At 44.7% G+C, this 16,503-nt stretch overlaps 1 protein-coding gene across 5 annotated transcripts in view; it reads left to right on the top strand.

Annotated features, from left to right (window-relative positions):
• Positions 1-16,503, top strand: part of smoc1 (SPARC related modular calcium binding 1) — a 184,954-nt gene that overhangs the window by 29,032 nt on the left and 139,419 nt on the right. For all 5 annotated transcript variants that reach the window (XM_078406264.1, XM_078406266.1, XM_078406263.1 and 2 more), the window contains exons 3-5: positions 2,608-2,723; positions 8,021-8,120; positions 9,666-9,713. In XM_078406264.1, the coding sequence (XP_078262390.1) occupies positions 2,608-2,723; positions 8,021-8,120; positions 9,666-9,713 (264 nt within the window). The remainder of the gene's footprint in view (positions 1-2,607; positions 2,724-8,020; positions 8,121-9,665; positions 9,714-16,503) is intronic.

The following is a 16,503-nucleotide window of genomic DNA, read 5'->3' as shown; positions in this document are numbered from 1 at the left end:
CCCCACCCCTCTCCCCACCCCTCTCCCCACCCCTCTCCCCACCCCTCTCCCCACCCCTCTCCCCACCCCTCTCCCCACCCCTCTCCCCACCCCTCTCCCCACCCCTCTCCCCACCCCTCTCCCCACCCCTCTCCCCACCCCTCTCCCCACCCCTCTCCCCACCCCTCTCCCCACCCCTCTCCCCACCCCTCTCCCCACCCCTCTCCCCACCCCTCTCCCCACCCCTCTCCCCACCCCTCTCCCCACCCCTCTCCCCACCCCTCTCCCCACCCCTCTCCCCACCCCTCTCCCCACCCCTCTCCCCACCCCTCTCCCCACCCCTCTCCCCACCTCACCCCCCCCCACCTCACCCCCCCCCACCTCACCCCCCCCCACCTCACACCTCCTCTCCCCCCCCATCTCTCCTCCCCCCCTCCTCTCCCCCCCAATGGCAGCCCTCCATACTGGCTGGGTGGCCACGATGGGGTTGTCATGGAGAGTGTCCATTTAGGGGCTAACCCTGCCCTCATTGCTGCTTGGTTAACTGCTGGCAGCTGCTGGAGATCCGGACAACAACCATCACGACCGGATTGCTTCCCATACATTTGCCCCATGATCGTGATATAAGATCATAATCCAAGGAGTCAAATATCGCGGGGGCAAGACACAATGATTATTTAATGCTCTCGAAATAGAGTTGATGAATTTCTATGCGGTGAAACCTTTTGGCACACATCGAGTCATGAAGTCAGACAGCATAGAAACAGGGCCTTCAGCCCAGCTTGTCCATGCCGACCAAGGTGCCCCATCTACACTGCATTTGGCCAATATCCCTCTAAACCTTTCCTATCCATACACTTTAACATTTCCTAAACTTATTTTTCTTGTTTATTACATTGTTTACAGTGTACTATGTTTACATATTCTGCTGTGCTACTGCAAGTAAGAAGTTCATCGTTCTATCTGGGACACATGACAATAAAATACTCTTGACATCTCTATGCTGAGTGAACCTGTGCCAGAGATTCCCAGACATTAGTAGGGATGTAGCTTTTTCCAAGGAAACTTTGAGCACACCCTTGAATCATTTCCTCTGTCTGCCTGGTAATCTCTTCCAGCGACACCACACGGAGTAGAATATCTACTTCAAATGTCTGGTGTCAGACATGCAAGCCAAGTGGCTGGTCCTCCGTGGCCAAATGAGTGCAATTTCATCTCCGCTGCTGGGCGTGCTGGTTGAGAGTGGACAAACCTTCATTTGTTTGTCCCCTCAATGGAGTCGGAGGATTTTGCTCTTTGATCAAGTAACCCACAGTTCGCACTCCCCTGTTTAATTCACGGCAATGGCATTATCAATGACCACACTCTGGTGCCATTTCCCGTTGTGTCCATCAACCACTGGACTCTTGAAGCCGATGAGCTGGAATTGGCAGAAGAGTGCTTGGATTTCCTTCACTTGAGAAAAATTGAGGTTGTTCTTTTAAAGAGGTTTGCATAGCAGGGGGAGGATTCTGAATAATTTGTGAGAGGTTCGAGTGTGGTGCTGCTCCTCTACGCCATTTAGTCCCTTGGGAATCTGAGCCAGAACTGTTCGATGCCCAGGAATTGATGCCCGTTGTGTATTTGATGCAATTACGCATTCATTCTCCGTATGGATTTGAGCCAGGAAAGGTTGCCAATTAGTACAATTTCTCACCAACAGGTCTGTATTTGACTTGCCATTGGCACGCAAAAATCTATCCACTTTGTTGGCTCGAATGCTTGCAGTGAAGGCCAAGAGGTAGAGAAAATGTGCCCGAGGTTGTACAAGTATATGTTTTTTCATTTGAACATTTAATTAGCTGAGCAGCCACTAATGCTAGAAGTATTCAAATTCCAATTGGTTCAAGATCCTGGACAAAAAGTCCAGAAATTTAACCTGAAGCTGTTCAGCATCCTGTAGAAACAAGGAATTGCAGATACTGGATTGCACAACAGGACACAAAGTGCTGGCATCTGATGAAGGGTCCCATTCTGAAACGCCATCTATCTATGTTCTCCAGAGATGCTGCCTGTCTCACTCAGTTACTCAAGCATTGTGAGCACTTTTGACCTGAGGAATATTTAGAAAATTGCTCTGACTTGAATTTGTTTGGAAGATTTGTAGATGGAAGCTTCTCTCTCTCAATTTATGGGAGCAGTTTTCACCATGGCGCTGTGATTGAGACCAAAGTTTCATCCCACATTGGACTGATTGGATTCCAGATTCAGGGATAGTTTCTTCCCAGCTCTTATCAGGCAATTGAACTATCCTATCACCAACTAGAAAGCGTTCCTGACCTCCCATCAACCTCATTGGAGATTCTCGGACTAACTTTAACTAGACTTTACTGGACTTTATCTTGCACTAAACGTTAATCCCTTTAACCTGTATCTATACTATGGATGGCTAGATTGTAATCATGCATAGTCTTTCCACTGACTGGATAGCACGCAACAACAAAGCTTTTCACTGCACCTCGGTACATGTGACAATATTAAACTAAACTAAAACTAGAGAAGCGTTGAATGAATTGTGATGAATCAGAATAATACTTAGAATTGTCTTCCATAAACACAATAGTCATAAGATCTGTTGTTGTTTTGCAGAGGCCGGCCCGACCAAGTGTCGGACAGAGAGAGCGCAGCAAGCACAGGAACAGGCCAAAAAGCCCCAGGAACCGGTCTTTATTCCAGAATGTAACGAGGATGGCTCATTTGCTCAGGTAATGTAATGGAGAGAAGAGGCTACGGTCCAATTTGTGAGGAGAGAAATGAGAATAAATGTTTTGGGTCGATGAACTTTCATCAGAACCACTGTTAATCCCTCCAGATTCAGGGATAGATTCTTCCCAGCTGTTATCAGGCAACTGAACCATCTTATCAACGACTAGAGAACGGTCCGGAGCTACCATCTACCTCATTGGAGAATCTTGGACTTTACTGGACTTTATCTTGCACTATATGTTTTTCCCTTTATCCTGCATCTGCATCTGTACACTGTGGACGGCTCGATTATAATCATGTATAGCCTTTCCGCCGACTGGATAGCGCGCAACAACAATGCTTTTCATTGTACCTCAGTACACATGACAATAAATTATACTAAAGTAATAGACCAATTTTAACTCGGGGACTGAGCTCCGTGATATTTTATCACAGCAACCAATAAATGCAAGTAATACTACTATGCATGGAATAGAACGTACATCGAACATAGCTCATGGAACACTGCAGCACAAGAATGGACCCTTCAGCCCCCAATGTCTGTGCCAAATATTATGCCAAGACCATCTCTTATCTATCGGTGCATAATGCACATCCCTCCATTCCCTGCATATCTATACCTATCCAAAAGCAACTTAAATGCCTCTATTGTACCTGGCTCAACCACCAACTCTGGTTGCGCATTCCACGCACTCATCACCCTCTGTGTAGAACAAAACGGGCCGCACATCTCCTTTAAGCTTTGCGCCTCTCGCCTTTAAGCTCTTCCCACTAGTATTTGATTTTACCATCCTGGGAAAAAGATTCTGACTGTCTATCCTACCTATGCTTCTCATTTCCATTTGTATGTTTACATTGTCTGCCTTCATTAATTGCTTTCTGATCTTGCTACTTTGTGAATTCGGCCATGGACATACAGACTTTGGGGTGCATCTTCCTTGTACCTTTGAAGTACAATTTGGGAAGATTTATTGAGTTTTCTTTCCTTTCCCACTTCCCCTCTGTACTGCAAAATGGCAGAAAAGGTGAAAAAAATATTTCTGCTGATGTTATAAAAAATTATCAATGAAAAATTAATTATTTTGAGGTGTGGGAAACCCTGTGAGCTGCACTCCAATTTAAAACCTGCCAGAGATCTTCTAACAGACTGTCAGAAACAGAGCGATGTAATCAATAAAATGAACAATCGTTCACTTCAGGAGTTAACAAACTTGAGGTAGGACATTCTTGCTATTGAGGGAGTGCAGCGTAGGTTCACGAGGTTAATTCCCAGAATGGTAGGACTGTCGTATGTTGAAAGACTGGAGCGACTGGGCTTGTATACACTGGAATTTAGAAGGATGAGAGGGCATCTAATTGAAACAAATAAGACTAAGGGATTGGACACGCTAGAAGCAGGAAACATGTTCCCGATGTTGGGGAAGTCCCGAACCGGGGCCACAGTCTAAGAATAAGGGGTAGGCCATTTAGAACAGAGATGAGGACATTTTTTTTAACTTGTGAAGCTGTGGAATTCTCTGCCTTAGAAGGCAGTGGAGGCCAATTCTCTGGATGCTTTCAAGAGAGAGTTAGATAGAGCTCTTAATGATAGCGGAGTCAAGGGATATGGGGAGAACGCAGGAACGGGGTAGTGATTGTGCATGATCAGCCATGATCACGGTGAATGGCGGTGCTGGCTCGAAGGGCCGAATGGCCTACTCCTGCACCTATTGTCTGCTGAATGCCTTTTGTAGCAAAGTTCCTATTCTGACCAGGGAGTCAAGAAGTTTATGTATTAAGCAACACTGGAATGTAATGATTGGAAGTACTTAGGCCAGGCCCATGTGCAGCTCACTTTTCATTTTCATTTCTACACCAATGTGATGAATGATCAGCTGATCTTTGAGTTGGTTGATGCAGTAATGCTAAGTTTGCACATGTTTTCATGTTTCTCCAGGTAGTTTTCACATAGAAACATAGAAACATTGAAAATAGGTGCAGGAGTAGGCCATTCGGCCCTTTGAACCAGCACCGCCATTCATTATGATTGTGGCTGATCATCCAAAATCAGTACCCCGTTCCTGCTTTATCCCCATATTCCTAGATTCCGTTAGCCCGACGAGCTAAATCTAATTCCCTCTTGAATACATCTTGGTAAACCAGGTTACTTGAAGAATGGAATATCAGTTAACAAAAGATTATGGGTGTATTGCACTCCAAATCCTGATGCGAGACTTAAATCTGTAACCTTCTCATCCAGACGTAATCAACAGTGCACGTACCCAACACTGCTTCAGATTGAGGGATCCCATTTCAATCCTGACCCTAGGTGCTGCCTGTGTGGTGATTACATGTTCTCCACCTGACTACATGTCCTCTTGGTGCTGGTATGTCAATCACTGTAGATTATCCCTTGGTGCAGGCTAATGGCAAAGACTCAAAGGGGAATTGATGGGCATGTGCACCGGAGACCTGGGTTCGATCCTGACTATGGGTGCTGTCTGTACGGAGTTTGTACTTTATCCCTGTTTTCTCCGAGATCTTCGGTTTCCTCCAAAGACGTACAGGTTTGTAGGTTAATTGGCTTGGGCTTGTATACTTGGTATAAGTATAAATTGTCCCTAGTGTGTGTAGGCTTGTGTTAATGTGCAGGGATCGCTGGTCGGTGCGGACTTGGTGGGCTGAAGGGCCTGTTTCTGTGCTGTGTCTCTAAAAAAAAATTGCGAGGGGTGCAGGGGACTAATTTGATTGTGTCCTGGGAGCTGGTATAGACCGAGTGGCTATTTCCTGTGTTGTAAGGAATGGTGCAAGACTGCAGGCCCTACTTGTATATGGATGCGGTGATGTGGTGATGCCTTTGGAATGCAAAATGTGCTGTGTATAAAACTGGGATGTTACTATGAAAGAAGAGAAGTTTGAGAATGCAGTGCTGATTTCACTGGAACTCAGAAAACTAAGTTGACGGCAAGAAGATTATGAAGTGTTTTGATTGAATGACTAGTGACCTGCTCCTCGTGCTGGTCACTGAGATGGTAACCGGATAGCAAGGTTCGAAATTTAAGGTGATCGCAAGGCATTTGAGCAGAAGCCCAAATAATTGTTCTGTGGAAGGTGATTTGTGTCGAATTCTCTGGCACAAACTGCTTGACTAGTTGAAGCAATCTATACTTGGCTTTAAAAGGCAGTTACTTGGAGCACAAGTATTTAAAGGCTCTGAAAAGTGTAAATAAGTGTGTATGGACCAGTGACCCATGTGGAGAGAGAGAGAGAGACTGGAGGATCTTGCAATTTGATCTGAGCCTTGAATGACTCAAGATTGTGACATGTGTTTGAGCAGGACCAGCACTGCACCGAAGTGGCAACAATAACAACCAATGTTTGTGCAGCATCTTTAAACACGGCAAAATGTCACGAAATATTGGACACAAACTTTATCGGACAGAAACTGAGACGGGGCCAAATAAGGAAATAACAAAGCAGGTTGCTAAATATTTGTTCAAGAAAGAGCATTTAAAAAAATGTATCTTAAAGGAGAAGAAAAAGAGGAAATGTTTGGGACTTGGAACCTTGGCAGCCAAAGATGCAATTAAACTTGGAGGCGTTTGGGGTGGGTCAAGTGACTAGATTTGGAAGAGTGCAGTTACTTTGGAGGGCTGTGGACCTCTAAGAGATAAAGGACAGGATTCTTTCTAGTTCATCACCAGACATATTAAACCTCCAGAGAGTTAACCTAGACACTTGGATGACAGTAAAGAACATATTTCTCCTGTCTTTCAGCTTCCTATGTTTGGTCCAGTTGCCCAGGGAACAACAATGATCAATATATCAAGAATTTGAAAATTATTTTATAATGGTTTTGCCGTGCTGCGCCAGAATTGCCATTATTTAATCAAGATTGTGAAACTGGATATCTTAATTTGCCGGTGAAATTAGCCTGACATTTCTGGTTAACGTTTTTATATATATTTGAATCGTAGGGAGACTTTTCTTTGGATATTTTTTACTGTGCCCTTCTGAGAAACAACAGCTTTTAGCTGGAGTGCTTCAAAGCATTAATGTCCTCGGCTGTGCCAGTGAGTGATTCACATATACAAACCTGACTAGATCATGTTGGAGTCAGTGAGTTTTTCCAGTTTCTCGAGCACACAGGCACAAGAAAAAAATGAAAACCAAGGATTTGGCTCATTTCAAACTTCAGAGATAAAAGGTGGAAACAAGACCACTGATTTAGTGCCGACCAGCGATCATTCCCTACACGAGCACTATCCTGCACACGAGGGACAATCTTGCAATGTACAGAAGCCAATTAACCTACAAACCTGTACATCTTTGGAAAGTGGGAGGAAACTGGAGAACAGGGAGAACGTACAAACTCCGCACAGACAACGCCCAGTCAGGATTGAACCCGGGTCTTTGGCGCTGTAAGGCAGCAACTCTACCGCTGCGCCACTGCGCCGCCCCGCTTGTTTAACTCGCCAGCATTCACTTTCCCATAGGATTTGAATGCACATGTCGAACTTGGTGAATCTTGTAAAAAAAAAAAAAAAAATGAAGATCATTTAAAGATTTATCTAGGTCTGCATTCTCATGATGGAATATTAAATATCCCAGAGGTTATTTCTTATTATTTTGGACTTTGAACATTTTTCTGTACGATGTTACTTCTTTACCGAGGAGCATGTGTAATATTCCCTGGTTCTCCTTCAAGTGAAGGAACGCAAGAACAGGGTACAACCATTTCGCTGCTTGAGTATGTCTGTCACTTGTGGACTGATCTCCACCTCCACTTTGTTTACCCTGGGGATTTACATCGTTCACAATGCAATCCATTTAAAACAAAAATTGTTGCTGGATCTTGAGAATGTCAAGGAAATTCCAACATCTGCAGTCTCTCAAGTGAGGGAGTTGATGTCCTTAATAACCTTTGGATTGAGGATGGTGCAGGAAAGAACGGTTCACACGTTGACAAGATATAGGTGTAGAATTAGGCCATTCGGCCCATTGAGTCTATTCAATCATGGCTGATCTCTGCCTCCTAATCCCATTATCCTGCCTTCTCCCCATAACCCTTGAGGGAAGAGGAAGGCATTGGTAAGGTTTGGAATTGTAGATGAGTGCACATTGGCTGCTGTGTCAAACTGATTTCAGTTTGAAGTCTTTTCTGCAACTACCTCCCCCCCCCCACTGCCCTCATCCCCACCCACACCCCCCCCCCCCCACACCCACCTAGCATTGCGTCCCCCACCAAACCTGTGCAAAGTGGTCAAGGTATGAACTCGTTTCTGCAATAACTGAATTGCCTCTTTTGTCTGAACAGGTGCAGTGCCACACTTTCACAGGGTATTGTTGGTGTGTTACTCCTGACGGAAAACCAGTGAGTGGATCTTCGGTTAAAAATCAAACACCAGTGTGTTCAGGTACTGTGCGTTGCTGCAGCATTTACCATCACCTATTCAAGGAATAATGGATGCCCATGTAAACACATGCCCTGTCCCGATGAACTCAGGGCATGCTCCATTCCGGGTGATAAAGTTCACTTCAATAGATCTTTGCATTTATTGTTATCAATTGCTCTGTAACAACTTTAACTTTCACTTGCATAGACAATATTGTGCTTGCTATTGAAGTGTGGAGAAACATTGTTGGCTGTTTTCGTTCTCTTCAGTAGTTAAACTCGGCACGTTTCAAAATACATAGTCGTGGTTGTTATGAGATATTCTTGAGGACCTAGTTTTGTGATGTTATGGGTGTGTAAGGTGAATGCTCAAGGTGGGACCTTCCTGCTGTGGCTATTAATGATATTTACATCCATAAGGTTTGTCCGGCTTTATGTAAAATTATTTCCATTTACCATTTTTGACCTCTCACTCTTTATATTCAGAACCCTGATACTAAAGGTTAGTAAAGATCTAACCATTCCAGATTTAGAATGAACAATTGTTCCAAATTTCTTCCACTGGGTTGCATGTAGAAATATATCCTAACATGATTTCCTAAAGCCCAAGCTGTCATTTTTTTTTAGTTCTAATGTCTTGTGGTCCTCCTGTTCCTGTAGAGGTTTGAAAAGTTAGGTTTTGCTTCCTTGGAAGGTTGGCAGGTAATGTAAGAGAGATGATCAGAAGATGAAGGGTTTAGATCGAGTGGATGGAGAAAATCTATTCCCTCTCCTTAACAGGTCAGTATGGAGAGAGTTTTGGTCCAAAGTCGTTGGCAGGGGAACTGGTAGGGGAAACGAAAGGCTTTTTCCCCACTGAATTCAAAGCCAATTTCCTAACTTTTTACAGAATGATTGTGGAACGAGTATTTTGCAGCATTGCAGAGAAAATTGCCCGTGTGCGATGAAGCAAGATTGTTCCTTTGTTCAATCCATGGACGATAGTCCCCTCTACCTGTTAACAAATGAATAAAACACAAAAAACAAATGAACCAGAAAAAGAACTTTCATCCGGTGGTGGGAAATGACACGTAGCAGAACTGCTGGTAATAGTCAGTGGTGGAAGCGTTTAACTGTTGGGTTAAATGTAATCTACACATCATTGTCCTCGTGAAGACATAGTTGGCTGCTTTTCATATTTAACTGTGTTTCTTTTAAACAAGATGTGGGAATGGCATTGTGAGACCATGACACCAGAATCTCCAACTCATTTGGAGGGTGAACTTCAGGTTTAAAGTATGATAATTGGATTAGTACCTTTCCGTGAAGGAGGAAGAAAAGCGATGTAACGGCATTGTTTATCCCCAAATCAGATCCCATGGAGTTATTTAGGATTCTAAGGAAAAATCCTAGTACTTCTAAAAATGAGCATAAGATGCTTTCACGTATAGCGGGGGTTCAGTTGTACTTTTCAAAATAGGTTGAAAGAGCATGAATTCTCTCTTGTTTGTATTTGGCTGAGGACTATGATGACCTCTGTTCTGCAGCGTACACATATAAAAGTTGATCTTTTTGCTTTGTTTTGAAGGTTCAGTAACCGACAAGCCCTCGGGCCCCAGCAGTTCAGGCAGAAAAGGTGAGTTGAACTTCTTTGCTTTGGTTCAGCCTTTCCTTCTTCTGCCCGCTTCCATTGCATGATAACGTGCTCTTCAGACTGTGTGTGAGAGGAGGGTGTTACTGTACTTGCCACAAGCTGTGGCAACAGACTGGTGTTCCTTCCTTGTGTCAAGGCTCTGTCAGTGGAACCTTTTAACTGTAGGTTGCATGGTATAGGGGTATGTAGTTGGCATGACAATAGACAATAGACAATAGACAATAGGTGCAGGAGTAGGCCATTCAGCCCTTCGAGCCAGCACCGCCATTCAATGCGATCATGGCTGATCACTCTCAATCAGTACCCCGTTCACGATCTGGTGGAGAGACTTCTCTGCAGCCAACTTATACCTTTATGGACTGTAACCAGGATGGTCGAGTTATTCCCTTCTGGAATAAAGCCCTCTTGTGTGGTGATGGACGATTGAAAAGAGTGGTGTGCGTGTATACAAAATGTGAGTTTGCCTGTTTCCGAAGAAGCATGCTTTCAATGATTGCCAGGGAGTCGGTTCCTAAACCATGGTGAAAGGTGCCAAGTGACCAGAAATGTTAGTCATTTGCCATCTCACAGATCAGAGGGCCGCCCTGTAGGAGACAAATGTTGATATCTTCTTGAGCTGGATAGTTCCCCTGCTACAGGGATCATCTGCTTGCCTTGGTGTATTAATAATGCAGGGTGTGAGCTTGTGCCTTGACACAGATTTAGTTTAGTTTATTGTCACGTGTACCGATTGTAATCATGTACGGTCCGCTGACTGGATAGCACGCTTTTTTTGTGTGCTACCCAGTCAGTGGAAAGACTGCACAATTGAGCCGTCCACAACATAGAGTTACAAGATAAAGGGAATAACGTTTAGTGCCAGATAAAGTCCAGTCAAGTCTGGTTAAAGATTGTCCGAGGGCCTCCAATGAGGTAGAGGGTAGGTCAGGACCATAAATACTTTGAGGGATAGGAAGGAGAGTATTTAATAGGAGCTCTCAGCTAGTGTTTCTGCATATCCCAGGATATCAGACTTGATGGCTGGAAGGGATGGGGGGGGGGGGGGGGGGGGGGGGTGGTGGTGGTGGTGGTGGTGGTGGTATGGGCTGGGCTGGTGGGGGTTGTAACTGCTTTCTGACGTAAGCAGAAGGCCTGTTTGGTGGAATTCTGATTTCCTAGTGGAGTACCACTGGGTGACTCTGTATTGTGTCTTGGTAATGCTAAAACTTACAAGGGAAATAGCTGTTTCAGGCGCAACAGGATGCTTTGAAGATGTGTTCCTGCATGTACCAGTTAACAATTTTATTCAAAAATATGGTCATGACTGAGCTGAATTGAACAGTTAGCTTGCTTAGTATTACAAAATATATGATGTTCTGTTCAAAATGATCAACCATTATGTGTTACCTGATCCAGATCCAGTAAGTGGCTTTCCCTTCCAGTGCATACCGGTGAATCCATCCGGCTCCTGAATCAGCGACTGGTGTAACGAGTGAGGAATAGAGTGGTGGTTGCTCAATAATACATCATGCTTCAGTTGAAGCCTTAGACTTTAGAGATACAGTGCGGAAACAGGCCCTTCGACCCACCGAGTCTGCACCACCCAACGATAGCCCCATACACTAGCACTATCCTACGCACTAGGGACAAATGACAGTTTTACCAAAGCCAATTCAATCTACAAACCTGTACATCTTTGGAGTGTGGTCGGAGCACCTGGAGAAAACCCACGCTGTCACAGGTAGAACATTAAAAAAAACATACAGACAGCACCCATAGTCAGGTTTGAACACGGGTCTCTGGTGCTGTAAAGCAGCAACTCTACCACCGTCCCAATGAGCTCTTTATAAGAAAGCAAGCATTGATAACTGTACACTGCCCAGACCATTCCATGTTCCTGACTGGAGATTTATTGATGGTAAGTGGATTGGGAGCAGGGAATGGGATGAGAAGTACAATGTTGCTCTCCCTGGAACAGGAATTTGCTACAGACTTACAGCACAGGAGCAGGGCCTCTGGTCCATTTTCTCTGTGTTCGTGTTCCTGTGCTGTGGGATTCCTGCATTGAGACCATATGAAGGTCTTGCTTCATCATCCACATCCTAATCAACCTTCACTTCTTTATTTTCCCTACCTCCCCTTTAACATTTTGCTGATTAACTTAAAAGTTGTGCCTTTTCACAATTGCCTTGCTTCATTGAGGTTGAATTGAATGATTACTTTAATACATGACATCTACTGATTATTATTGGACAGTTTATGCAATCTTGGCAGACTCCAGAAGACCACTTGGACCGTTGCTCCTTTTTGTTGGCTTTTAACTCACGAATTTGGCCTTCCCCTTTGCCCTCCAATTATTTTTCTCTCCCTCACAAGTATATATTCAAATCCTTTTGAAGCTAAATTAATATTCACCACCCCATTTAAAACCGTGGTTAGTGCGATTGGCCCCTCTGGGCATTAGCCTGGTCGGCATTTGAAAAACTTGTTGGCGATCTCCGTTTGCAAAGATAAAACCTTGAAACGAAATGGACAGCAAGTAAGGGTGCTCATTTTGTGGTTAAAATAATGCAGAAAATTATCAGGAACCCCCAGATGTTTCTTGCCTTCAACTTTATGCCAGGACTTGAAAAGGTTGTTAATAATTTCCACATGTTGCTGCAGCAACGCAGGCAAAATCCAGGAAAGCAAGACACAGGGCAAAGAAAGTGAGGAAGTCTCAGATACTGTGCTTCTTCTCTTGCCCTTTGTGAAGATCAGATGAATTCATGATGGTGGAGGGGCTCAAGGCTTTGGCTTGTCCGTATTGTCCCATTGCTCCCTGCTCATTGAGTCTTGGCGTTCGAGGAGACCATGGTTGTGACAGACTTGACCCTCTTGCTGGCTTTTATGACCACCTGTGCCAGCTTCCCGACAACCACACTTGCTCTTTGTTATTTGTAATGGGCCGTGGAGAAGCGTGAAGCTGCCGGCAATTACACCAATTTCCTTCAGCGGTCAATGCCTTCATGGATGTAACAACTTCTAGGTAAGAAACAAGGAACGACAGATGCTGGTTTACAAGAGAAGACAGTGTGTTGGATTAACTCAGCAGGCCAGGCAGCATCTCAGGGTGATGTGAAGGGGAGTCCCAAACAAAAATGTTGCCTGTCCAAGTTCTATGGAGAAGCTGCCTGATCTGCTAAGTTACTCCATATCAACTTCTAGGTAAGTTTCTGCTTGGAAGAAGCACTCCAACTATAAACCTGCACATGTTCCTGACTCTGGCTCTGGATACACTCCCAGTAGTACATGGATAGAAAGTCGGGGGATAATGAGCCTGTGCTCACTGATGTTTAGAAGGATGAGGGGGGAGCTCATTGAAACTCACTGAATAGTGAAAGGTCTGGATAGAGTGAATGTGAAGAGGATGTTTCCACTAGTGGGAGAGTCTAGGACCAGAGGCCATCGCCTCAGAATAAAAGGACGTACCTTTAGAAAGGAGATGAGGAGGGTGGTGAATCTGTGGAATTCATTGCCACAGGTGGCTGCGGAGGCCAAATCAATGGATATTTTTAAGGCAGAGATTGACAGATTCTTGATTAGTATGGGTATCAGGGGTTATGGGGAGAAGGCAGGAGAATGGGGTTGAGAGGGAAAGATAGATCAGCCATGATTGAATGGTGGAGTAGACTTGATGGGCCAATGGCCCAATTCAGCTCCAAGAACTTATGAACTTATGATTTCATATCGTAGATCTGCATTAACTGTATCCTAGCATCGACCATCGGTCTCCTCACATTTCCGGCGCTTCTCTTGCTGAATGTAATTAGCTCCACAGATGACCCAGCCTGAGATTGGTGAATACACCCTTCTTCATTTTTGTTTGAGGAGAGTATTTGCTGAGAAGCTGTTTACCCCTGGTAAATGGGAGAAAGTCTGAGAATGTCAATGAAGGACTTTTTTTCCCCCCCACAGTGAGATCTTGCAATGTAGAATGCACTGTCTGGAAATATGGTGGAAATGGATCTTGGAACTTTCAAAAGAATTTGCATTAATACCTTAGATGGGGAAAATGCAAAGAGATGAAAGAACTGAGTAATTATTCACAAAATGCTGGAGTAACTCAGCAGGTCAGGCAGCATCTTGGGAGAGAATGAATGGGTGATGTTTTGGGTTGAGACCCTTCTTCAGACTGATCAATTGAGTAATTGTTGAGTCCAAAGACTGTATCGATGGGTCAAATCCTCTCCATTGCTAATTTGCAATGTCTTTCACCAGCTTTTGAAAGGTATTGCATTGACCTTTTAGACTGAGACTGTATAAATGCCATTCACTGTTAGTGGACTTTTTACTGAGGCGGTTTATTGGTGACGATGGGTTTTTTGCACCTTGACCATATTCTCCTCCCTCCTTCGGGCTTTGATCCCTGCGAACTGTTTTTGTAACTAACTGCTCAATGTCATGCAGCCTACGAGAAAGTAAAGCTGTTTCCTTCTGGGTTATAGGAAGGAACTGCAAATGCTGGTTTAAACTGGAGATAGACACAAATTGCTGGAGTAACTCAGCGGGACAGGCAGCCTCTCTGGATAGAAGGAATGGGTGACATTTCGGGTCGAGACCCTTCTTCAGACTGTTTTCTGCCTAAAGAAGGTCTCGACCCGAAGCGTCACCCATTCCTTCTATCCAGAGAGGCTGCCTGTCCCGCTGAGTTACTCCAGCAATTTGTGTCTACCTTCTGGGTTATCCCTTGCTAAAGGAGGTGGCCGTCAGAATGGCATTTGGATGGAGATGTAACTTCCACTCTCCCACTGTGTCACCACTCCCCCCTCCCCCCCCTCCCAATTCAACATCTGGCTGCTGGCACCTAGGCCACATCTGCACTGCTTACCCCTCCCCCAGCTCCCCCCACTATCAGTGCAGAAGAAGGGAATGTGACTGGCAGGCTCCCCCAGGCCTTGGAGCTGAATGACCTTGTGGCTGACTGCCAATTGCTCAAACATTTCAGCTTCCAGCCAGAAAAACCTCCACTCATCCAACAAGCAGGAACTTTGTTGCTCCTTTTTGTTCCTCCCTCTTCCTTTTTATCAGTCGTTCTCTCCTTTTGTTTTGCACCGAAACGCTTAATCTCAGCATCTTCATTTTTTTAAATAATAATTTGTGCACAGTATTATCTCTTTGCACTTTGATAAAGGCAAGTCTGAATCTATTTGTTGCCTTGGTTTTAGGAATGAGACTTTACTTTGGACTTTAGACCATAGACTTAGTGTGGAAATAGGACCTTAACTCTGAAGCTGGGCTAGACTCCTATATGTGTGGACTTGGAAGCAATGATAACACTCCTAAGATTGAGAATGAGTAAATCCACAGCTCTGCAGCTGGTAGAGCTGATGTCTCATGGTGTCAGAGACCGGGGTTCAATCCTGAGCTCGGATGTTGTCCGTGTGGAGTTTGCACATTCTCCCTGTGACCTCGTGGGTTTCCTCCGGGTGCTCTGGTTTCCTCCCACATCCCAAAGACATGTGGGTTTGCAGGTTAAATGTGTTCTGTAAATTGTCCCTGATGTGTTGGGGGTGGATAACATAGAACTAGTGGGATAACATAGAACTAGTGTGTGAATGGGTGATCAATGGTGAGCATGGACTTGGTGGGCCGAAGGGCATGTTTCAGTGCTGTGTATTTCAATTCAATACTGAAAGTCAGCTGGGAGATATGTGAGCGGTAATATATGTGTTCAATATCTTGTGTGGGAAGGAACTGCAGAGGCTGGTTTAAACTTAAGATAGAAACACATTGCTGGAGTTATTAAGCAGGACAGGCAGCATCTCTGGAGAGAAGGAATGGGTGATGTTTTGGGTCGAAAGGTCGCCCATTCCTTCTCTCCAGGGATGCTGCCTGTCCCGCTGAGTTGCTCCAGCATTAGGTGTCCAATTTCTTCTTTCTCTGCTTGGTGCCAAGTGACTAAGACCAGAAGTGAATATAATTACTTTGCAAACATGAGCCTCCTTTATAATTTTTCATTATCCCATCACCCTTCCTGCTTTTTGGTCCTGATCCACACTGAAACTTTTTAACAATCCTTTTTGATTCAGAGTCATAGAGTCACACAGGGTTGAAACAGGCCCTTCGGCCCAACTTGCCCACTACATGTTCCATCTACACTAGTCCCACCTGCCTATATTTGGGCCATATCCCTTTACATCTGTCCTATCCATGTGCCTGTCCGAATATTTCTTAATGATACAATAGTCCCTGCCTCAACTACCTCCTCTGGTAGCTCATTTCATACACCCACCACCCTCTGTGTGAAAACGTCACGCCTCAGGTTCCTATTGAATATTTCCAGCCTCTCCTTTAACCAATGTCGTCTGGTCCTCAAATCCCCCCTCTGTGCAACTACCTGATCTATTCCTCATGATTTTGTACACGATTCCTTCCCAATTTACACACCTCTTGATAGCAAACAGGCCCACGAAGGAAGGATGACCATCATGGGGAGTTGGGCTCAGACACAGAGGGTCATGGGGCTGGTGCTCACATTCATGAGTCAGCAAAGACCGAGGAGAAGACCAACAAGAACATGATGGGGGAGAAAGGGAAGGAAGGATATGCTAATAGAGAGAAATGAAGCAGAACTGTGAATAGACAAAAGATAGACACAAAGTGCTGGAGTAACGCAGCACGTTCAGGCAACATCTCGGGACCCTTCTCAGGAAGGATCTCACCTGAAACGTCATCCATCCTTATTTTCCAGAGCTGCTGCCTAACCTGCTATTTCCAGCATAGACTATTTGGACTGAATGGCACATACATG

Source organism: Rhinoraja longicauda, chromosome 10, assembly GCF_053455715.1.
Source record: "Rhinoraja longicauda isolate Sanriku21f chromosome 10, sRhiLon1.1, whole genome shotgun sequence".
Taxonomy (NCBI): Eukaryota; Metazoa; Chordata; class Chondrichthyes; order Rajiformes; family Arhynchobatidae; genus Rhinoraja; species Rhinoraja longicauda.
Note: the sequence above shows the minus strand (reverse complement) of the source record. Positions and strands in the feature narration are given on the sequence as shown.